Source organism: Cyrtonyx montezumae, unplaced genomic scaffold, assembly GCF_038088225.1.
Source record: "Cyrtonyx montezumae isolate F1298 unplaced genomic scaffold, pur_monq_1.0 scaffold_5, whole genome shotgun sequence".
NCBI lineage: Eukaryota > Metazoa > Chordata > Aves > Galliformes > Odontophoridae > Cyrtonyx > Cyrtonyx montezumae.
The window spans coordinates 2,778,960-2,803,306 of record NW_027072056.1 but is presented as its reverse complement, the minus strand read 5'-3'; the positions used below and the strand labels follow the sequence as shown (position 1 = coordinate 2,803,306).

Genomic DNA, 24,347 nt, shown 5'->3' with positions numbered 1-24,347 from the left:
ATCTTTCTTGTGATTTCAGGTTATTGTCTTTCTTGGTTTTAAACACTAGATTTGATTTTTTTTTTATTTCTAACAGACATTAAGGTGATGCTTTCATAGCATCTTGGTCCACAGCAGTAAGACAGCCCATCATTTTCAGGGAGTAATGACTGCTTCCCCAGTATTATCAACACTTGACAATCATGTACACTTAAAGAACCTGGAGTTGTTCTACAGATAAGCAAATGCTCCTGTAGAAACTCGACAGCAGGACAGAGTGCTTCAGTAACTATTCTCATAGGAGCTACTAATATGCTCAAACTGAGGGATGAGGAACACATTTTATAACATTCATCTATCTTTTCCAGTCAATATGAAAGAGGTATGTAATGATACCAATGCTCTTTTACCTTAAATTCACAGGCTGACAGCCTTCTGGGTCAGCAATCAGGCTGCACCATACATTCTTTATATATATTTTTTTCAATTGGACATCTAAAAACTGATACATTTACTGGTGAAATATTAAGAACTTCTCATTTTGCCTTTTGCTTACAGGCTGTGTAAACAGATGATTTCTTCTCCTTACATCTTTCTTGTAAAGATAAGGTAAGCTTATCTATCTGATGAAAAATATAAGGTCTCACAGAAGACAGTATCAAAAAACCTTCAGGAAGGAATAAGACTTGCCAAGAAAAACTCAGGACGTAAAATCTTGGCTCACAAACTGTGATGCAAATTGAAAGCCAGTATCCTTTGTCTGCATGTAAGAGAGAGAAACACATGCTTTTGTCCATTCCTACAGCCTTACTAGCCTGTCCTTAAGGAATTAGATTTAGGGTGGTTGCTCTTGGGATAAAAAAAAAAAGGGAAAAAAAATCACAGCATCTCAATCCATTAGTGCTACGTATTTAGGCGTTCATACTGGGGGTGTACCTGTAGACAAACACTAAGAGGAGAATCAAAACAATTAATAGCAAACAGAACTTCCCACCAAAAAACTTATTCCACATCGTGTACTTGAAGTGATACAATCAAATGAGAACTGCATCACACGGCCCTCAACCTAAAAAGAGCACGAGACACAACAGAACTTCAGTAATTTCTAATAATTTGGGTAGTAATTTGTAAAAGAAATCAAAATACAAGACTGTAATAGAGAATTGATTCTGCACATTCCCGTTTATGGGCCAGAAATGGGCAAACACAATGAAGAAAAGCAGCCTGTTAGCAAATCCTGCACAGCAGACAGCAAAATCACAGGTTAACTTCTGTTAGATAAGAAGTTAGAGCTCCCTATCTAAGTGTAGAACATCAGGTATGCCAATTATATGATTTTTTATGATGTGTTAATTATCTTCTAAGACACTGTTAGTACTACGCTGAAACTATTCCATTCACATTAAGAGATTATCATTTACTACGAAGATGGCTCAGCTGTCATTTTCCACTTGAAAAAAAATCATTAAAACTTTCTAGACAAAAGTGGTTGTGTTCAGTTGGACTCTTCTCAAGCCCAGAAGAATGTTGTAATATGACAACAACAAAACACAGTACATATCTAGTAGATTTTAAAAAGCTATACAAACTCATTTTTATGTCCCTTTTTAATCACTTCAAACACTTCTATTTCAATCTGATAAATATTTCATACTACAAGTCTTCATAGTTTGACATAGGGCTCATTAAAAGCCTATTTACGTGACCACAAGATGATTAGATGAAAAACAGTTTGCAGTCAAGTTTAGATAGATGCATAACAAAATAAAACTAAATTACACATACTGGAGGCCTGCCAGGACGGCCCCTTTTTCTTTTTCCTTTGACTTCTGTTTCTTCAAGCTCACTGCCAGCATCTGAATGTGCAGTAGTTTCATTTGTAGAATCCCTAGGGGGGAAAAATACTAGATAAATGAAAATGATTTGAAATCAACAAGTAATCTATAACTGACTGATTAGATTTTTAGTTCTAAATCAGGGAAAAAAAAAAAGAAAAGTCAGCATTAAAAGGCTTGCCACATTTATTCTGCAAACTAAGGAACCAAGCAATGCCACCCCTGGCAAAAGTCCTTACCTTTTTCTGGTCTGGAATGTCATTTTATAGACTGAAACTTATTTAAATTAACAGCTTATTTAGAAATCAAGTTGCACTTCAAAAACTCACTATATTAAGCAGCACATTGTCAACATACCCATCCTACACAGTGTATTCATTACTATCAGCTTTCTTTTATAGGTACTTTGAGCTGCTTTTAAGGTCAGAGAGAAAGACGGGCATCTGATCCAGCTTTATCCATCATTAGGATAGTTGCACAAGTTCCCACTAGGGATAAATCATGTTTTTAGTCACACTTGAAGACAACGCCATTGTGCAGCTGTTAATAAAAAAAGGATTAACAGTGACCGTGAGGCACAAACCAGAAGACTCTCTTCAGTCTTAAACAATTTAAGACCCTTGTAGCTAAGAAGATGCTTTCACTTGTGCAATAATAAAAAACAAACAAATGAAAGAAACCTCACAGAGCTCAGATTATTAGCAGAGAAGCCCATAATAATTTTAGTAATTCCTGGTTTAGCCTAAGGGCATGCTCAACAGGGGAAAAAACATTTATTACCTCCAATTCCTCTTCTTTCCCCTACAAGCCAGGTCCACAGGTACCTGCCTTCAAAACCTGGCTGCTTTCATGTCATGTTCTGATGCATTACATTTTGCCCAAGACAAACTCACAACCAAAACCATGTGTTAATGATGTGCATTGTGATTAGTTTGCAAGAGCAGCAGTGTATCTCCACAAATGGAAGAACACCTGTAGCAATGTCCTAGGTTAATCAAAGTTAGGTCAAGTCTAGTTCTAATCACAGACTTCCTTAAAGGCAGTATAATTTTCTTGAAGTGAAGGCAGTAAATCTTGTATGAGGGGGGAAGGGAAAAAAAAAATCACACCTATTCCATAACATTATAAACCCTCCAACATAGAAGGCATCAGTGATCTGGTGGAAAATGAGAAGCACCAGCAAGCTAAGACCTACACAGATCTTCCACACTGTCTGTGATTTTTGTTCATTCCCTTTGTTTCTTATTAGATCAGGAATAATTTAAATAACAAATTTGCTGCATCACCAAGAAAGCTATTTAGTAAAGCAGAAAGGTGCAAATATCATTATATCAGAATCAAGAATCTTCTGACACTTGTGACTGAAATTAGTCTATTCCCCTAAATTGGCATATTCCTCCTCTAACATAGACTATTTTGTGGAACTATGGTGAAATTCTACTATTTCAAGGAATTATTTTCTGACCTTTTCCAGTTGACAAGCACAAGAACGCCATGTGGTATGTGTAACCCTTTACACAAGTTAGAACACAGAAGAAGACAGAGCAATCTGCTTTCCTGATGGTAACAGTGATGGACTACCCCACAATACTCAATGTCCCAGAAATGCATGCACCCAGATTCAATATAAACTGCATTCAAGCACACTTGAGTTTTCAGACTGTGTGCTTTTATGGCAGCATTTCTCCAACTTAAACTGGAGTTCAGGAATGATAAAACCAGAGAATTAACTTTTCTGATCCTTGAACAGGAAATTTGAAAAACTCAGCATCGAGATAAGAGTTTGAAAAATAAAAGAAACCAAATGCACAAAAAACCCAACCAATGAAACCCAACAACAGTTCAAAACGACTTGATTAAACAGCCTCACATTGATAAAAACCAAGGCAGCAGACAGAGGTGAACACAATGCCTATATGGATGGATGTATACAGGCCCTGCACACACCACAGCTCTATGTGCAAAACATGCATTTGCCTCACAATGACTGCTCTTTTTTTTTTTTAAACAACTTCTGGATACAGAAGTGAGGAACATGCATTAAAATATCTGCTGCATTCTGTTGCTGCAGATAAATTAAAGCCATTCACTCTTGCTCTCTGTAGAAAAACCAGGCACTCTCTCACCCACACAGAACCCTAACAAAGAAGTTTCAGGCACGGGGTGGCCCAAACAACACCACATTCCTGTGGAAATGCTGCAACTTTGTTAGCTTATAAAACTGCACACCTAATGTCATCAAGACAAATATTTTTCTCTATTAAAACCAGATTCAGCAGTCTGCCATGACAAATGGCTCTAATGCTTTCCCAAAATGCTGAGTTATGGAATCAAACAGTGCTACCATTTTGCATGCATCTAGTCCACGGCCAACTTCATTTTGCTACACTCGGTGTCTGGGCCAAACTCAATCTATTGAGGTCTGTATGTTTAGTGACTGAAATTTCAATTGCTTCAGAGCTCTACATATGAAATGAATAATTATCAATCTTTTCACTGTCTTAAGCAAAGCGCTGTATTAAACCTGATAAGCGTGCTGCCTGATTCTCCTGTTGAAACACCTCTCATTTGCTGGAAGCATTTCTGGAGAGGCTCAAGAAATCAGTGAGGTAAGACTCATCTCATCTTACTTTTAGATGTATACAATACACACACAGAAAATCTGCAATATACCTCACGTTACAGTTGCAGTCCAAAATAGGTTAGGCAATCTGTAAGTTTTCTTCCATGCACTGATGGTAAGGTGATCTAGATGAGCATCTCAAAAAGAAACGTTCAAAATTAAAAAGGATCAATCTCACCCTAACAGTAAGTGGGGAAGATCTTCCTACTAAGAGCATAAGCCTGTAACAGGGAACAAATAAATAAGCCAATCATATTTACAGAGCGAGGTGACAAGATAAGGACAACCCACAGCCCTTGCCTAACTTAACATGAAAGCAAACACTGCAGTACCTCCAGAAGCAGGGGGCTCTGGTGGAACCACGCAGCTGGACAAAAAGGCACTCGCACTGAGCCCTACAGCAGCTTCAGTGTGGGGGGAAGTGCTTCTTGCTTCCATCAAAGCCTTACAGCTGCTCTGAATACACGCACGCATGCCCCTTCCTTCTTAGTTATGAACTCAGGGGAGGAGTAAAGCATCTCAGAACTGCTTGCAGCTCTGTCAGGTTTTTAACACTTACTGAGGGGAGCATCTGGCCGGCATCCATCTCCCTCGTTCCCCACACATCTTGCAGAGCTGCTAGGAAGCAATTTTTTCTGTGGCAGTCACCCACAACTTAATAGACCAGAATTACCCTATCCTTATATTTCATGTGTGTGTGATTCATCACCTGAGAGAAAAACGTAGGCTTTGCCATAATTTACCGTTTACCCTTCATGAAGCTGTTGGGATGAAATGTAAAGCGGGCCTAAGAAGACCTGCAGCATGAGAGGAAAGGCAGCAGTGCTGAAGACGAAGCTCCAGGACATCCTGAACATGGCAGAGACTTGACAGAGCCTGGCAGAGTATGGGCAGACCTACAAGACCAGGCTGAACGAAGTAAGGAAGAGAAGTCATGATCAATTTAAGGAATTTAAGTATACTCTGCCTTACTTTTTGGTTTCTGTGGTGGCACAGGCATTCTAGAAAACCTGGTGGTACCCCGGAATGCCTCCTAAAAACTGCAGATTTTATTCTGAAGTTGTAAATCCAGGCCAATGAAACCATGTGGTAACGAAGAATTAAGGGGTTACTCCTCAGCCCTTTGCTGTCTCATACTTCTAGAGAAAATATTTCCATTAACACAGTGCATTTGAAATCTCTGTAAAATACATCAACTGAATTCAATGTACCTTCCTCATACTACTACCAAAGCCTTAGCTATGCCATTCATACCATGCCCTTTAAATAAAACTAAAGAAATGACCACATCAAAAACCTACGTTCATATACCAGTTCTGCTAAGTAAAAACACTTCTGTAGACTTTGCCAGTGCTGTTGAGGTGGCTCAAGGTTCTGGCAGACAAATACAGGAATTGCTGCCACCAGCCTCAGCCTGGTGAGGAAAAGCATTCACGAAGAAAAATGGCGAAATGCTCAGGCTCATGAATCATGGATGAATCGGCTCCCATGGTTGATCTTCAAAATCTGAGAGCTTGCCTCACAGCAAACGTGACTCATCCCACCAAGGCACGGCTTCCAGCAGTCACCTAGGTCATGTAAACCAGACAGAGCACTGTGCTACGCCTGACACACGGGTACGTAGCGTTCTGCCTTCATGACATCCTGAAGCCATTTCAATGAATCCAGAAAAATTAAAAGATCCCTTTTTGCGTGCCCTCAAAGGGAAGAATTTTGAGAGGGAAAAATTAATACTGCTCTAAGTAAAGAATATTAACATAACAAATTGACTTTAAGACTCTTTGTTGAAAAGAGACAGCCTTGAAGGTTGGTTTGGTTGTTTTAAGTTGCACAATATTGGTGGTTCACCGTCACCTCAATCATCTCTGGATCAAACAGAACTGCAGTATCAAATGTCCCTCACACTGAATTATGGAATCTATTGCTATGCATTATATAACCTTACATTCTACTCTCTTTCACTTCTTAAGGGATTCAGACTTGTGAACTGGGAATGGGAATATCCCTTTCCCATCAGTTCAGTGACAAATGCCAATCAGTGTGCCCGGCAGCACTGCTGGGGGGGTGGGTTTTAAAAATGGTGGGAAAAGGACTGCGAGGAAACAGTGCTGCGGGGCTGGCGTGGACCAGAACTCCAGAAAGGCTTTGTGCACAATGACACAGCTCACTGCAAGAAAGAGTACGCACCTGGAATACATGGAAGTGCTCAGTGATGACAAAATTCCTGTTTTTGAAATCTCACAGCATTAAGAAGCGTAAAAGTAGCACATATTTGCTTTTGCTTTCCACATCAAAGTAAAATCTCCATATAAAGAACCACCCTTAAGAGGAAATTCTTAAGTTTTATAGTCTTTCAGCCTACACAGGAGGTCTGGAAGACTGATCTGCTCCCTGCTTGCTTCTGCATTTTGAAAACTGAGAAATTCAAGTACATAAAGAAATGCATACTCACTGTAGTACTGGCAAATCTGAAGTAATCATTTTTGCAGCACTCTCGAAAGAGCTACATAGAACTTCTTCTCAAAGTTATAACAAGACAACTACTTGGAAACCTCTTTCATGAAAAGAATGTCAAAGTCCAGTCTGTAAAAAAGAGAAAAAAAGTGTTAGTTGTGATTCCAGGATAGCGAAACACTGAAAACCACTGTAAGCAGAAGTTCTGCATTCAGTTTGAAGAGTGATCATTATGAGTCCATCCAAAGCTCAGAATCAACATCCCCAGGACAGTGTAACTGTATTCTTGCATTCTGTGGCTCCATTTCTGCTCAGGGTTTTGCTTCAGGTGATGCTTCAGGGCTTTGTATTGTGTAATCGAAACAACATACTTTCTATTGCCTCCCATATTTATTTACTGTAACAACTATAAAAATGCAAACAGAACTGAGAAAATTTTAATAAACAAGGTAAATACGTGAACGTGAGCAACCAGAAAGCATGTCATGATGTAGATTTAAGCAATCTACTTTCTCTTTACAGAAAAAATAGAATAAAGTTTATCTTTCAAGTGCGCTTTCATGAGAAATAGTGTTTTTAGTTATGGATAAAGGTAGAAGACTTACACCAAAAATTATACAAATTCTGCTTCAGGCATGACAACAACAAGTGTCTAGATGCAACAGGAAATATTCCAACACAATGCAACCAAAGTGTAAGCAATAAATTAGACCGCATGCATGGCACTGCTAGACCCACTAGTAAAATCTCTCTATGCAGAAGACTGACCAAGGAGTTGACTAGTGGCTGCAGCAGTGACTGCCACTGAGTAATGGGTCAAAGTGGCAGATGTGATAAATCAAGGCAGGCAGAGGTAATATGACTACCATCAACCTACCTAAATAAAACTGCACCAGTGTAAGCAGAACAGAACAATGTGTAAAGTAATATTTGTATCCTACTACATCAATATTTATTTAACAAAATTTTAGCTGTACAGTGTGAACATATTTCTTTGCCTCTAGTTATTATAGCCCTAATTAGACTCACAGATGCATACAGCTATTTCTGCCAGTGCTTCTCACTTTGTGCTATCAACAGTTTTACTTACAGCATCTTGCCACCATGTCATGTACACCACGAGGTATACACATTTTTCACTGGAATAACAGTCTTGTTTAGTAAAATATTCCCTTTATCTTAAACACAAGAACTATTTCTAGTGCATACACAAGCACTTATACACACATCCCTTCATATGCTAACTATTCTTCAAAGGGAATCTATCCATCACGGATCGTCAGCATGTTTTTATCTAATTCTAGAAGGATATAGTGCATCAATCTCACAGAGATTTCAAAAGAAGTTCAAGAAAATTGATGTGTATTTCATGTGCAGCATTCTCTACAGACATATATGGCATTCTGGACATCTGTTACATAGAGGTGGTTATTTTAAAATTATTATTAATTGATTTTTTTTTAACTCAGCTACCACCCTTAATAACTGCAGTGCCTTATGCAGTCAGATGTACTAACTAGAAGTGCTTTCTCACAAGGAATGGTATTCCTTGCTCAGACACAGCTTAGTCAAAAAATGTATAGCATTAGGGTATAGAAAGTCCCAGGGAGAAGAGGTGAGCTCTTAAGTCAGAAGAGACTGAAGAACTAAGGAAGTTGGACCCACAGCCTTGACACAGCATAAATGGAGGACAACCTGACACAAAGGCAACTGTGGGGTCCTGTGGCTTATTCCCCAAGTCTCTGTGCTGAACAGGAAACTGCAAAACAATGCTGGAAAAAATCCAGCTCTATGTGGTTAGGTCCAGACTCATACATCTACAAGACAATGAAGTTGCCCTTCCACTGCCTTGTGCATATTTAAACACAGTTAATGAGGATTAAGCCAAGGAGTGCTAAATACAAGAACTGTCAGCGCTGGCAAGATGGAAAATGCACAATGCACAGATAGGAGCCTACATGGAGAAGTCACAGTCCTGCCTGCTTCATGGGACTGACCAGCAGTGGCATCTTACACTGCATGGAACACCATCCCCCCTCACATGGTCCAAGCCAGCTGTGTCCTTCACCTACATCCAACACAGTTGTGCTGCCTGTTGTTCTGGATGTTAAGTCTTTCTTCCTCACCTGAAGCTAGGAAACCCTTACAAGCCTTGGGATAACTGCCTTGCAACTTCACACAATGGGAGAACTGCTAAGCTCAAAGAAACACCATTCCCTGTTTCCAAAATTCAATCTTAAATTATCACCCACGTTGCTCTGGCTTAGTTTGCAAATGAAATTTAAGTTACTTCAGGGACTGATGAAAAGCCCTATGCGCTTGGAACAGAGTTCTCAATTGAGCCCTGCAATTAAAGCAGGTTTGACAACTGTAGAGAAATCATTGATCATTATGATCTGGTTTTAACAAAAGCAATACCCATTTCCTAAAGAGGATATTTTTATAAAATGAAAAAATGTAACTCCACCCCTCCCCTTTCTGTCTCCTTCGGTCACATAAAGACAATCACATACACACTTGAAAGCTTGAGCCAGATTCCCATTTTGTCACTTTTTTCCCATCACGTTGCATGGGGAAGGAGAGGAGATAGGAGTATGGGGTTATTTATTTACACTATTACAAACATGACACAATTGATTAAGTCCTTATAAATTGCAGCCAACTGCTTCTATTTTAGGAGGGTTGGTTGTTTGTGGTTGTTTTTTAATGTGCTGTTTTCTCTTAACCCCCACTTTAATACTTTTAAGCATGGTTGCAGCTTTTTAAATGTGTGTATCTGTATTCAAAGGTGACATCAATTTATGCTGGAATAGTTAAAAATGACCAATAACAGAGCATGAGAGCAGACAGGGAGAGACCATTCAGCTGAAACATACATTGGGAGGAAAGTCAGTAAATGCTTTCACTTCTTTTTTGTTTTTTTTTTTTTTAAACAATGCACCATAACCATTCATATAAGGTTCATTTTTATAATGAACGTTATATTAAACTGTTTATATGAAAAAGTACCTTTTCCTGTAAATGGTCAGTTTTATGGTAATTTTTCTTCAATACATCTCTCACCATGAGCTTACCTTTAAGAATAAAGTCATTTCTTTTTACAGCAGCAAACCTGACACATGCATTTCATCAACGTTTTCTCTAGTTCCTACCAATGTCAAAAAATACCTATTTTTTGCAAAGTCTTCAGATAATTTGCCTCTCCAGGGCTGAAGTAAAATACCATTTCAGCCAAGCTACACAAACCAACAGCTGAACCTGACCTGAACCTTGAAAGTAGACAGATTCGGTTGCTGCCTGAAGCAATACAAGGTTCAACTGACCTTATTACACACAATGCACCTACACGTTATAGAGCTGAAGCCAATGACTAAAACAAAAACACACGCAAATAAAATAGTAATAAGAGTTGCATCATTACTAACTCCACTGCCTAGGAGATTAGCAAAATAAAAGATAACAGGTATTTGATTTAGTCCTGTTTTCAAAACCCTTTCCTTGCTGACCAAGTGACAGTCCCAACTAGGTGGAAAAGATATTCAACCAGTGGCTCATTCTGATCTTCAGCTATTGAACGGGTAACGTCTACACACAAGAACTGCCTTTTCCATTTGCAACGACTCTGCTTCCTCCCTCAGTGCTCGTATCTTTTCTCACAAGTCACAAGTCAATAAAGCAGCACACTTCACCATTCCATTAAGGCTCAAAGGAAGCTCAGAAGCTCCCAAGTTCCTGCTCGTGCGGATGAGATGCTATACATGACGCTAAGCTGTGACACAGCATCAGTGAAACACGAGCCTTCCTAATTCAGTTTAAAGGTAACATCTGTCCCCTCAGTAATGCCACCCAGCAGCAGGGTCTGACAGCCAGGAAAAGGCCTACATCAGCAGCAAAGGGCAGTGCTGCTCGACGGGCATGCGCTGCACACCTATGGAGCACCGAAGGCTTTCATCAGCAAAGTGAGAGAGAAGGATGCTCTCGCGGGCAGGCAGATAAATTCTGTCCTTTTACTGCTCTATCCAACCTCAGGCACGGCCTTGAGCTTGCCACTTAAATCCCTCCTGCTCAGCTGTCCTATTTGCAAAGTGATGATAGCATTTAGGAATTCAAAGTATAAATTTTAAATCCTCAGGAACTGAAAAAAAATTGTTGTCAGGAACTAATGATATAACAAATTCACCACATGCTGCGATGTGCTCTTCATTATTCATGGCTATTGATCTTGCAGACGGCTTTTAAGTTTGCTTTGGATTATCTTTCTAAAAGTGTAAGCTGTATTTCTGCTCCAGGTTTGGAACTTGCAGCAATAATTTGTTAACCCTGCAGCTACTTATGCTGAAATCGACGCTCAGTGACCTCCTCCAGCCCTAACTTTGAATATGAGCATTATAATTTAAGGCCAACCAACATAATGCTTAGTCAGCTTACCTTTAAGATCATTTCACTCCAGTTTTTTTTACACAAAAAATGCATTTTGCTTTTGATGTACAAATTACATTGGCAAAGCACTGCTAGCACTCACAGGCCGTGACCCTCCTGCTCTGCCCAGAGCTCAGGGGATGTGTTTGAGGCTGAGCTCCCCAGCAGGAGAGAGCCACATGCATATCTTTGGCTGTGGAGAAGTGGTTTTGAAGTGCGTGGCATCTGCTTGAGGATAATGTCTTTTCCTCAATTAGCTTCAATAAGAAGTTAATAAGTAAAATGAAAAAAAAAAGGAAGTGGGCTTCCAGAGCTGATGGGTAGATGAGAAGTGAGAAGCCAAGAACAACACAAAATGAAAGCGTTTAGCAGACGTCCATTTCCATGGGCTAAGGCTTCATACCCCAACTGTTTAAAGATATTTCCAGATGTGTTGTGTATAAAACATGGGAACAAAAATTACATATGGACAACCCCTCACAGTCTCTTTAATTTTGATTTTACTTGTCTCCTCAGTTTATCTGCAGTTGCACCAACTCACAGGACTGACTCTAAACAACACATGGGACAGCTGTTGCTGCTTCCTCTCACCAAATGCTTCTAGCAGGGAGATGTCCTGCCCAGCCAGCCAGAAAAATAAGACTCACTTTCCACCGTGCAATATTCTGCACACTTCACAATTATGAACGCAAGACCTCACACTGAAAGGTTACACAAATCACTTCTGGCAGAGCTGGGGATAAAACTCTTAAACGACAAAGACCTCCAAGCATTAAGCCATGCTACTACACTTCCCTGCTCGGTTTTCTGTCTCTAAAAACGTGTCAACTGCCCAAAGCAATCCATTTCTCTGTCTATCCTGCTGGCATTTCCAGAAGGGAGCAGCTAATGCCTGCACCACGGAAGGCCTGTGCTACTGAGACTCCACAGGAAAGGTGGACACAATCTGTTAAGCATGGTTTAGCAGCTTAGTTCACGACACGCGTCACTCAGTTTTGTCTGATCATCCCCAGCGTTTGTTTCAATAGCTTTCAATTGTGTTCATTTATCATCTTGTAACACCCACAACAGCTGATGTTAAAGAAATGAATCGGACGATTTGTTGCAAATGTTTACTTGCAGGACGCAGCTTTCCGAGGAACAGAACTGTCCTGTCTATGTCAACTCCTGGGTTATTCTTAATATTTCAAAACCCAAGTAAACCCGATGGGCTGAAGACACGAAAAGCAGCCTGCTCTCCTCCTGTTACTCCTACAGACTCTTCACCCGCTCCTGGCTCTGCAGACACCCGGCGCGACACTTGACCTGATTTTCTGCAGCGCTGAGCATTCACAACTGTGCCTGAGCTCACTGGGGGCTACAGGCACGCCGCCTCTCACACGGCAAATTGTGCTCTGACTGCACAAGACTTCGAGTTAGGGCGAAAAGTTCTTATGCCAGCACACGGGTTAAGGTCTAAATTAATAATTTTCTCCTTGTCGTCTATCCACTAGGATTATTTAATTACTATTCTCGTACCTACCTGTTAGACATAACAAAAAAGGGCTGTAAAGAAATTAGGTTCTACTGTCCTCAGATTGTGAGTATAAAAGACAGTCTGAAGTCTTTCTCTGCACTGAAATTTCCATGATTCAGATGCAGACTTAAGATAAACTCCATGTTATTATTAGGGAGATGCTAGGGGACTGAGAGTTACAAAAAAAGCCCATAGGGCAAAAATAGAGAATTTGCCTAGCGTACAGAAATGAAAGCAGAGTCATCTTTCAAATAAAAGAATGAGGAATGAGAACTTGGAAGAAGACTGAAGGACCATACGGATAGCCCACGTGTTCACTGTACCCTGAGTTAAGGTTTTAGAAGATAGCTGAGTTAACACAACAATACGCTTTGCAAAAAGTGATATCGGCTTGTTTGCTTTCGCAGCAAGTCAGCCCAGCATACTAAAAGGGAATTCAAGTTCCCAGGTTTTGCATAGGTAGTCGTAGGAAGTCGAGCCAGGGCTGCAGGAGGTGCAGTATTAGGAGGCACATTTACCAGGACAGTAAAAATGGATGCAGACAAGACTGAAGAAGGATGACTTCCTCCTCAGCACATACAAACTGCCACAAACAGGAAGGCAAGGGGGGAATAAATGCCTTTTTCTCTGAGAAGTCAAGTAAGACATTGAGAAAAACTTGTGAAGCACTCTGATAAGTTTGCTTGAAGGAATGCGGATCTACCATTGAAGATTTTCTTTTTCCCAGATAAATGCATCGCTCCTGTCAGGTAAAGATTAAACAAAGTTTAAGGAAGAAGCTTATTCCTAAAGGACTGATACTGTTGGAAAACCAGACAAGACTTTGGGTCTGATAACATGACACAACTCCAACTGCCTGCTGGAGGGGAAAGGGCAAGAACTAGATCAACTCAATGCCCTTTCTTACTTCCTCTGCCCCCCATTTATTTTAATGTTTCTGTGACTTTATCCTCATTGAAATCCAGGTGTGACAAGAATAAAAATTAAACCCAGTGATTAAATCCTCAGTCAAGCACTTCACTGAATAAGTACTTATTACTGCAAAATAATCCACGTCTTGGGGACAGCAGGAGTCCCTCCTGTAGTCAGACATGTTCACCTATGAATGGCACAAAGCACAACGGGCCATGTTTGTAGACAGTGTACAGGCACACCAGAAGCAGCGTTCATAGATTTTTATGCTACCTCCAAAGAGTGTTTACCCATCTGTAATTATTTTTTTTTTTTTTGCTGCTGTGGACATCTGGCACTCTATTATGCACTGCAACTGGAGCACTGCCAGCAACAAAACCAATTGTCACAAAGAGAAGTGAAGCTGGACGTGCAGAACGCTGGAGCAAGGAAGAAAACTCACAAGGATTTGGAGTTTCACTCTTAGGGCGTTTTTGTTCTGCCTCTTCTCAGATGGCACTAGTGAGAAAAGCTAAGAGGAGCTGCAGAACTATTTGTGCAGATCAGCAAACAAACATTCAGTGTCTCAGGTAGATGAAGAACTCTGGGATTGGTTAATGCTAGACTTCATCATCGTTTGTGGGGTGTGCACGGAGGCTCAAGAAAAATATTCACTAAAAATACTAAGTTCATGTAGCTGGCCAACAGAGGTAGCATTAAAATTCCTCAATTACAAACACTTGAAATTCCTAAAACAAGTTTATAGTAGCAGAGGTAGACAAGATAAACTTGGCCAACAAGCTATAAAAAAAGCCAACAAAAACCAAATACAGAATCAAACCTCACCTCCCATCCTAACAATTTCCTAAGAAAACCCAACCCCGTGTCAGACCACACACCTTCACCTACCACGTGCACCACTACAATTCTGAAGCAGTCCAAAGCTACAGCCTTCCATGGAAAAACTCCCCAACCTTCCATCCTGCCAGGCACCACGAATCCACAAAGCAGCTTCAGGACCCCCTAAACCTGGCAATCAGCAAAACAACGCTGCAACCCTGATCTGACTCCTCTTCACCACAAATCCTCTTTGAACTTTTCACCCTGACAGACTGAACAACCCTATTCTACCATCCCAAGAACTTCCTCAAGACAGAGAAGCAAGAAACCTGGCAGGTGTATAAACCAAGATGGAACCAAACGCATCAAAAAATATGAGAAAATCCTCTTTGCTACTGAGCAAGCTGGTTATCTTCAAGATAAACTTCCTCGGTATACTATGCAGTTTCAACAATGAATTGTATGCACTAAGTCAGACCACCAGCCTCTCACTGTGTAAAGCCATGTTTTTTACCTCAGGAATTCACAGCAAACTCCACAATGTGCCTACCACTAGATACCTCCAATCCATCCTAACCTGACACTCACTCAGTCTAACGGCAGCAGAGCAAGCCCACTAATACGCTGAGATCCTCACTGATTACTTAAGAGATTCTAAAGATACAACCAGCCTTTATTAAAACATGCAGATGACATCTATTCTGTAGTCTGAAAATCCATATTCAGCCATCCAACACATGCTGCTGGCTGCTCTTCTCTGCGACAGCTCCTAGAAGCTGCCCTGCTATCACTTCCCTGCACACCCAGACCAACTCCCCTCTCCTCAAAGCCCACAGCCACCTGAAATTCAAACAAGCGATAACGTCCAGGCAGCATATCAACAACTGCTGCGTTTGCTGCCAGAGCACTCAGCACTGCTTTGTTTCACTGGTCAAACCAGAACTTTCCCTACAGCCACTGCTTCACAAAGGGGTATCAGCATTGTGACTGATCAGACGCATTCTTCAAGTCTCTGCCACAGGTTGTGCCTTTGGGTTTTACAAGTGCCAAAGCCCACCACTTCTATCAGAGTGCTGCTAAAACCTCTGCTGGAAAAGTGTACCTTAAAATACGTTCCTCTCCCACTCCTAAAACAACCCAACCATCACAAACTGGTTAGCAGAAGCATATTTTTCCACGACTGAAGACATTAAAGACAAGCACTCCCTAGTGAGCACTCCGACATGCCAGGCACAGGGAACCAATGCAAACGTAACGGTAAATACGGGAAAAGTTATTAGCAAATACTAAGTAAAATTGGAAATAGTTCTGGAATATTCCAAAGCACTAGTAAACCCAGGGTGCAGACAAATCAGCACCTGGAGGCAAGATTTATTTTAGCTCACTGAATAATCTAGAAGTGCTCCTATCGTTTGGTGATGAAATGAGTCTCAGTCAGTCAACAACCCTGGGAAGGAACAGTAGGGGGTGAAACTGCCTATTCATTGCTGTTTAAAAATGTCTTCCACACAACAATAAATTCACTCAAAGGAAAACTTTATTGGGAAATTATGCTTCCAAATACTACCTATTTCACTGCTCGTTCAATGGACCAGATAGAGGAATGATGCCTGAAGACGGCAGAACCAGCAGAGACCCCAGTTCCAAACTGGTCTCTAAAACCAGCTTTTATCTGAAACACAGGGAGGAAAGGCAAGAACAGAGATGTAGACACACACACACCGGACAAGAAGTGCCTTTTCCCCAGGACTTCATATACCAGATGTATACCAATATGATTTTTTGATGTGTTGGCAAATTCCAAAACCATAATTGACAGGGCAGGTGCTGCACGGATAGCTTCTGGAAAGAAGCTGAAGGTGCAGACAGGAGGTCAGCTCAGCAGTGTCACTCCTCCACCCTGTTATCAGGTGCCACCCATGCATGCATCCTGCTCACCCAGTAAGGCACGGCATGGCAGAGCCCAGGCTGCAGCCATCACACAAGCGGGCAGCCTGCAAGGGCAGCAGGAAAGCACTGCGTTAACTGCAGCAGGGAATGTACCAAGCCTACCCAAACAGGCTTCAGCAATTCCACTGCCTGTAGAAAAACACATTCAGTGTTTCTCACCTTCTTCCTCTTCGCTTTTTTCTATGGCTGCTTTTCCTCTTGCTCAGTATGAATCCAAACAGTAAGCCTTTGCCCTTCTATGGGGAAAAAAATCCCAATCCTGATGACTAAGGATTATTAAGTGAGACTGTGAACTGTGCTGCACAAACCAACATTTCTGGAAGACCCACAGCAGGAACAGGGAAGAAGTACAACCCAGAAGCTGTACTGATACAAACAAAACATGTTAAAAATAAATAAATATGGACATTGGGGATCTAGTGCTATCTGCTTGGTTTCAGAGGCAGCAGAAGGTCAGAGCTTCATTCAGGGGAAATTAAGGTCAGCATTCTGAGTACAGATCACATAATCTTCAATAACTCTAACAGAAGAATACTTGCTCCTCACAGATTTCTATGTTAGTTATGAAGATGGTCACTAACAGGCCTGCTGGTATCAAACCTGCTTACATGCATCCTCCCAGAGAATGAGAAACTAAGGTAAGAAGAAAAAGTAATGGATGAGGGGAAGAGAAAACCCTCTCGACTAGAAGGAAATCATCATGCCTCTACTATCAAATGCAAGACACTGAAAATGAAAAGTTCAAGTTCTCTAAGCACTGCTGGTAAAACAGAGTGAAATATAACAGAAGCCCTGGACAAGAGAAACTGCCATTACCAGAAGCTCAGGATCTCCAAGGAGAGAGGAAATTCCAGCAGCTGATCCACACGAGAGGTTATTTTTCCCCTGGAAAACTTCTTGTTTTTTGCAGAGAAGCTTCTGTAATTTGCACAGATAGGAAGTGAATTTTCAGTATCTTTTACACAGCTACACGAAACAAAAATACATACACTAATTGACATTTGAAAGCGTCAGGCTCTAAGAGCAAGAGTGGGAATGTTTTGAAGCATTTCTTTGAACAGATTCTCAACTCCCATGAGGAAAGAGTAAGTTCAAACTCTAAGCTGTAACCCTGGGAGTTAAACAAGGGAACACCTCCTTTAAGAATGATTCTTACAGAAGGTACACAAAAGACAAACTTTCCTTTCCTCTTCTCCCTGCTCCTACCTCCACTTCCCATAAAAATATCCAAATTTAAACATTAAACTCTAAGCACCGCCTTCACCCCTGAGGCTAAAGTAAATCAAGCTCTTCCAGAGTAAACAGTATACACAATGGGATCATTTAATAAAGCATTCAACAACCATTTGAATAATTAAAGATGTTGGGGAAGATTTTTTCAGAAGTTAAATCAACACTTTGTACCAGCAGAAATCAAGTTCTTAAAGCACAGATTACATGTTGAAAACGTGATTACACGTTTTCAATACCCTTGGGACGAGGTTTCATGCAACACTTGAACCCAATTGTTGGCTTGGTGCTGCTGAAAAGCAGTCCCTGCTCCTTCCTACCACTCCTGGCCTCGTGTTCCTGCTTCTGCCATTACAACTGCCCTGATACTGCTCTGAGCCCCCATGAACCAGTGAACAGAAAGAGAGGAGAATGGACAAAAGCAGAAGGTGGCAACAGCCCATCCCTACTGCCCTCCCTACCATCATCTGCCACTGCCTCCACCCAGCCAACAGACCTGTTCTACCTTGCTGGCTTAATTGAAAATCAAGTGGGACTTGTTCATGTCTTTTGGAAAACGGTAAGAGTCAACACACAGCAAAACTCAGTCCTTACACATTTGTTTGGTCTTTCATCAGCACTACGATTTGACAGAAATGAAGTGCATTACAGTATCATTAAATACTTGCTACACTCATCATTGTTTTTACTTATTACTGGAACGTGTTATTTGAAATGAAACTTTTTCAAGTATCTTAAGAAATCGTTAATTTGAGACTGGAAACACTACCTGGGCTATAAGTTGATCTCTTTAAAGGACATATGAACAAACTCTACTTAAATCGGTATATTACTATTACCAAAAACACCCAAACCCACATCTACGCAAGGAAAAGAAGTGCTCCCATGAGAGATCTATTTCAAAGAAGAATACCAAAGCAAAAAAAAAAAACCCTGGTATTTACACAGTACTATCAGTTACACTTCAGAGCAACTTGTAATAGGAAGTCAGTGAGGAGCAGCATCTTTAGCCCCTGTGAACACCCCCAGTCTCTCCTGCATGCACTGACCCAGCCTGCAGCTACCACAGTTCCCTCCTGCACTGTATCTGCACTAGCATTAGGCTTCCTGCCCATTTACACAACCCACGAAGTCATCCTGCAATTCCTGAACTTGTTTCCACGCCGCTGGTGTTGGTACCAGCTCCTCGAAGCAGCTCATTCCCTGTTCCACCAGCACGCAGATGGGCCCGGACTGCTCTGCAAATGCATGGCACTGAAGTGCCTTAAAGATGAGGAAGGAAAATGGCTTTTCAAAATTTACACTTCTACTGTCCCATGCAGCTTTTTGTCCCTAAAAATAGATCCTTCTGCTCAACAGCAGGCATTGTTTTCTGATAATTCAACATAAATTCCATTTCTAAACGAACTCCAATTATGTCAAAAGAAAAACAGAATGAGATTAAGGCAATTTGCTCTCATAATCTTTGCAAAAATAGAACAAAAGCATCTCATTATGGCAGATGACGGCCAATTTCTTGCCAATGCATGCAATATCTTAACTAAACATTACCAAAATTATCGTGGCCTTTTTTGGAGGAGGGTAAAGGGGGGGGGGGGGGAAGGGCTACCTTCTCATTCTTACATTTCTCATTTTTCAATCAGCATTAGCCTGCACTAACAGCCACATCATACACACACACAACACTGCCAGTGACCTACTAGAAAGTTGCTATAGCAACGACTGCCTTCAGAAATACATGTTGTGCATTTTAAGTGCCATCATAGCGTAACTCATCTGTCAATTAATAACCAGGGCTCAGAATAACACATCAGATGCACCCAAAAAAAAGAAAAGAAAAGATAAGGATAGCACAGCTTTAGGTCTACAAAATGAAATATCTGGAAACCAATTCCAAGTTTAGACTCACACAAAGAAAAAAAAAAGATCTGCTTACATCTTCAGCTCCAAAGTGTAACTCTTGCATTTCTATTTAACTGCAATAAACTCAGTAAGTATGGAAAAAAAAAACCCTGCAATCACAAGGGGAAAATCACTCACAGGGATCATTGGGAATCATTACATGGTCAAAGCAACTTGTAAAATCAAGATGAAAGAACCTACCTAAAGTAATTTCATTTTCTATTATTTGCTTTGAGTAAAATTCCCATAATAAGAAAAAGAACATCGTATTTCAGAACATACGGAGTGGGAACCGAGTACAGAGTACACTGTCCAGGATGGAGTATAAAGTTTCAGCCTCTCCAGACTTCACAAAATCAGCTGGCAAAGCCTGTTTGAATTAGTAACCAAGCTCAAGGAATAACTCTGACTTTCTCCAGACTGGGACACCTACCAGCTTCTGGCGCATGTCTTTCAGCTCGCTTGGCGATAACCATCGTCCATGATGCCTAACAACAGTAAAGAAATACCCCAAACACTAACTAGTCCCTGAGACAGACAACCTCAGGAAAACTCAGCTGCCACAACTGACAGCCTTGACAACACCACAGGACTACCAGGAGCTGCTGATCCAGGTAGCTCACTCAGCTCCTTGCAGGTCTTCATGGAAGTGCACACACTCGGCGCCAAGTCCTGCCTTTCCATCTCAGCTAGGACACATCTCCTGTTCTCAGATTGTCCTTTCTGACCTTTTCAAAGCTAAGTTGAAACGAAGAGTATTCTCTGTGTAAAAGACAAAGGTTTGTCTGAGAGTTTTGCACGGACTCAGGAGAACCAGGAGCTGTCCTCACACCCTCCAAACCCAGTTCAAATCATTTCCTCACTTGAAAAAGAAAACAAAAAACAAAAAAACGAACAAAAAACAGCTTGCTCACAGTTAAACTTTTACATATTTCTAAATATCAGCGTAAATAAATCCATAATAATCAAAATAGCATGCTGGGCAGAAGACTTGTAAAGACCAGTGGTTGCTGCAGGGCACAAAGCACCTACATGCATGGAGCCATGCTCTCCTGGAACAGACTGAAAATGCAGCTCACCCTGACCGCTCCTATTTGCATACATTAGATTTCGTATCAACGTAACCCTGCAACTCAATTCTTTCCCACTCCCTGCAGTCAATTTTGAAGAAAAATACCATTTAGTCACATTCCTCCTTACCTCCCATAAAACCCTCAAGAACGAAGCCGTTGTCCCTAAACACAAATCCAAGCAATTCTTGGGTTCTCCCTGCATCCCAAACATTTTATCAGGTATGCTGCTTCTGCCTTCGTGTTTGGAGGAGCTAAAGTGCTGCCATTCAAAGAAACAAACTGCATTCTACAAAATTCCACTGTCTTCTTTCTACCTAAATTTGCCCCTAAAAATAAACACCTGAACTGTGATGCTTATCTGTGAAAATACAAGTCATCTTTCAACTCATAATTTTCTTCAGATTGAGCTCTAATACTAGCTTTGTTAACAGAATGCCATGATAGCAATCTTAATAAATTAATATGTTAGCACAGTCAGGACAAACTGATTGTTTAAATGAAACCCACAAGGCTTTTTTCCAATAACCTATTCATCACGTACACCATTCTCACATCTTCTGCTTCATACTTAAAATGCATCAGCAATAAGCCTGCGGGACTCACCAGGCTTTCTGTTATCTGAAGGTTATGTCTTCTTCTTCCTTAAAAATATTTAACATTACAGTGATATTTACCAGCAACCTAACTGTAACTCAATTGCTCATGGGCAATGCATAATACTCAGTTTGTGCTGCATAGTACGAGGGTCCAATTTGACATCACATCCCAAACAAGCTGAATTTTTCCCCAGTTGACTGATAGAAAGAAAACGGTTCTTAAAGCTGATAAAGCACTTAAATTAAAATATTTCTCCATAATATTTCACACAATTTATTCTGGGTGAAGTAGAATAAAACCTTGTTCCCTGTTGCACTGATCAGTGTGCATTCCCGTCCTGCAGCCACTTGCTGCCTGAGTGCGACAGGATGAGCGCATCCGCTTTTTCCTTAGAGAATTATCTTAAGAACTAATAACAGAGTGAGCAGGGAAGCTATTTTCTCCCCCCAACAACAGAAACAAATCTCATCTAACAGTACTTTGCTCAGTTACGAGGATCTCCCCTGTCAATGCACTAAGTGGATTGTGTGGATTTGGAAAAGACAAGCACAGGTGCATTCATAAAAATGAACATCTGCAAGGAGACAGCCATTAGCCATCAAATATGATCCTCAACCCGATCACTGCTTCGTGGTGCTGTCTGAAGAGGTACTGGTCAATTCTGCTGCTCTTTCTGCTGTCTTCTCAGAGAACCTACTTTCTCTGTATTAACCTGCTTTCAAGATTTCCTTCCAGAATAAGAACACTGCTCACGTTTTCAGGAATCGTGAACTTGCAAATCACCATTCTGACTTGAGCTCTTTTTTAGTGTTAGGTCCAACTGAGACTGCTGAGTACTTCTGCATTCCTTCTGTTTTGTCTTTTCCAGCAGTCTCATAAGCAGTGGAAACGATGACACCTGCTTCCCCATGGACTGCTGTCCCACAGCTCTGCATGGGTTCTTTAACATGCAGCAATTTAGATCTTGCTGCTGCTTTCGTTGGAGATGGAGGGGACGGGTGTAGGAACAGGACAGGAAGGTGAGATGATACCAACAAAAACTATGAGGCATTTCTCCCTCTGACAACTCCCCCATGCTATCCTTTAATTGGCCATTATTTTCAAAAGATGCACACAGCATCTCAATCTTTCTGATGTATTTACATAACGTGTGATGTCTTACTATAAAAATATGAGTTTTGCCCTATTTCAAAATAACTGAAGACCAACCATTAACAATATAAAAACCCATCCCAAACAGTGACAGTCGCTGTTCCCCTGCAGTAACAGCACCTCAGCACCTCCACTGCTGCCCCTCTGTCCTCCACGGCACATCATCAGCTGCAAAGCCCCACTGTCACAGAAAACCAAACACGGAAACATAGAAAAGCAAAGCATGATTCTTCAAGAAGCGATATCAAACAGCCTGCATGGATATAAAGAGACCAAGAAAAACCAAGAAATCCCCCAGGAAAAGTGTTTACAATAGTTGTTTTTCCATCCAAGCAACATAGTACTTGCCAAAAATCTTTAGACTCCTTTGCTATCCCACAAGTATTTGGAATACACGTGGATGATGAGCTGTGTACTGAAGAGCTGTTTGAAAGCACTTGCTCTGTTTCTGAACTCTTTCATGTTCCTCACTTCAGATGCCTGATTCAATGGCACCCAGACGTCAGTGCAGATCCAAAAAGTAATTTCCAATACTTGAGAGTAGCACAGAATTTAGTGCTTATCACTTATCCTTCTATATTATGAGCATTTCTGATTTCAGTGGCAGAGAAAAAGGGCTCAGAAATGAAGGAGAGGAGATTCTACAAACCCCTGTTTCCAGCGGACAAGTGTTTTTCCTGTAGGTGCATCTCAGGAAGAGTTGCATTCAGTTATTGGATTATAGGTTACAAAATAAATCGTGATAATCCTTCAAAACGTTTAAGAAGCACTTCACTATCTCAGCTGGCATCAATTCAAACTGAAACTGATAAATCTAAAGACCTGACAGCAGACAAAACTAATATCCAGGAAGGACTGGATGTTTTGTTGAAGTGTAGCTTGCTAGGTAACATGTAACCTCACAAAACTACCCTCCCTGAAGGACAGGCAGTTAGAAAGTCACTGTAAATGTCCCAGTGATAAAACAGTATACGAAACACTGCTGAGTGAAGAAGTATCTCCTAATAAAAGAATAAATAGTAATGTATTATCTGACAAATGAAATTGTTCATCCCAATGACAGAGTTTAGCTCAGCTTGCTTCCTTCCCAATACTTGTGAGACCACTTACAAGGAAAAGCCCAGACTTCCCTCTGGGACAGCACAGCTCAGCAAACAGATTTGAAGAGACTCCCATTGCCCACAGTGATGCTAATGGCAGCAGTGGATGCAGAGAACACCTCACCCTGTTGTACTCAGCATGGTCACCTTCAGACATTTCCCAGCTGACCTTCCGTATCCCAGATGTTCACAACTGTTTTGCTGTGTAAACAGAACTCGGACTGATAAGTGGCTTTTAAGAAATCATAAAGTAATCTCAGGGCAAAGGAACTTATTCATGGCTTCCCTAATGACCTGGAAAGCACTGCTATAAACAGGCAACAATGAATGCAGATAGTTTAATAAATGACTATACGAATGAGGTAAGAACCAGCTTTCTGATCTGGTACAAGTTGCTGTTGTCTTCTGAAGGAGGTAGAAGCATCATAACTACCAAAAGAAAAAGCTTCATTAAAAAAAAAACAACACATAAACAACTTTCACATACTGATACTCACACTCTATGTCAATCTGACTCCACGCTGAAAAATCATGAATTGCTCTATTGATTACATTCCTCCCGAGAGAAGCACTAAATGGCACATCAATGCAGTCCTGCACATGCACACACACACACACACACAGGTGCTCTCAGAGCTCTAGGTACAATTTTATGGGGAATTTGAGTAGTCAAGGCAAAAACCATTCACTCACATGGCTACACGTAACAACAAAAGGCACCTTCCCATACTTTGAGGGAAAGCCAACTAAATTAATATCCTTATTTTTGAGAAATACTTACTGAGG

At 40.9% G+C, this 24,347-nt stretch overlaps 1 protein-coding gene across 2 annotated transcripts in view; it reads right to left on the bottom strand.

The window, feature by feature from the left end:
- STAG1 (STAG1 cohesin complex component) overlaps positions 1 to 24,347 on the bottom strand; it is a 152,375-nt gene that overhangs the window by 114,409 nt on the left and 13,619 nt on the right. For both annotated transcript variants that reach the window (XM_065748186.1, XM_065748187.1), the window contains exons 2-3: positions 6,890 to 7,020; positions 1,765 to 1,867 (exon numbers count right to left, since the gene is read on the bottom strand). In XM_065748186.1, the coding sequence (XP_065604258.1) occupies positions 1,765 to 1,867; positions 6,890 to 6,918 (132 nt within the window). In that variant the 5' untranslated portion in view covers positions 6,919 to 7,020. The remainder of the gene's footprint in view (positions 1 to 1,764; positions 1,868 to 6,889; positions 7,021 to 24,347) is intronic.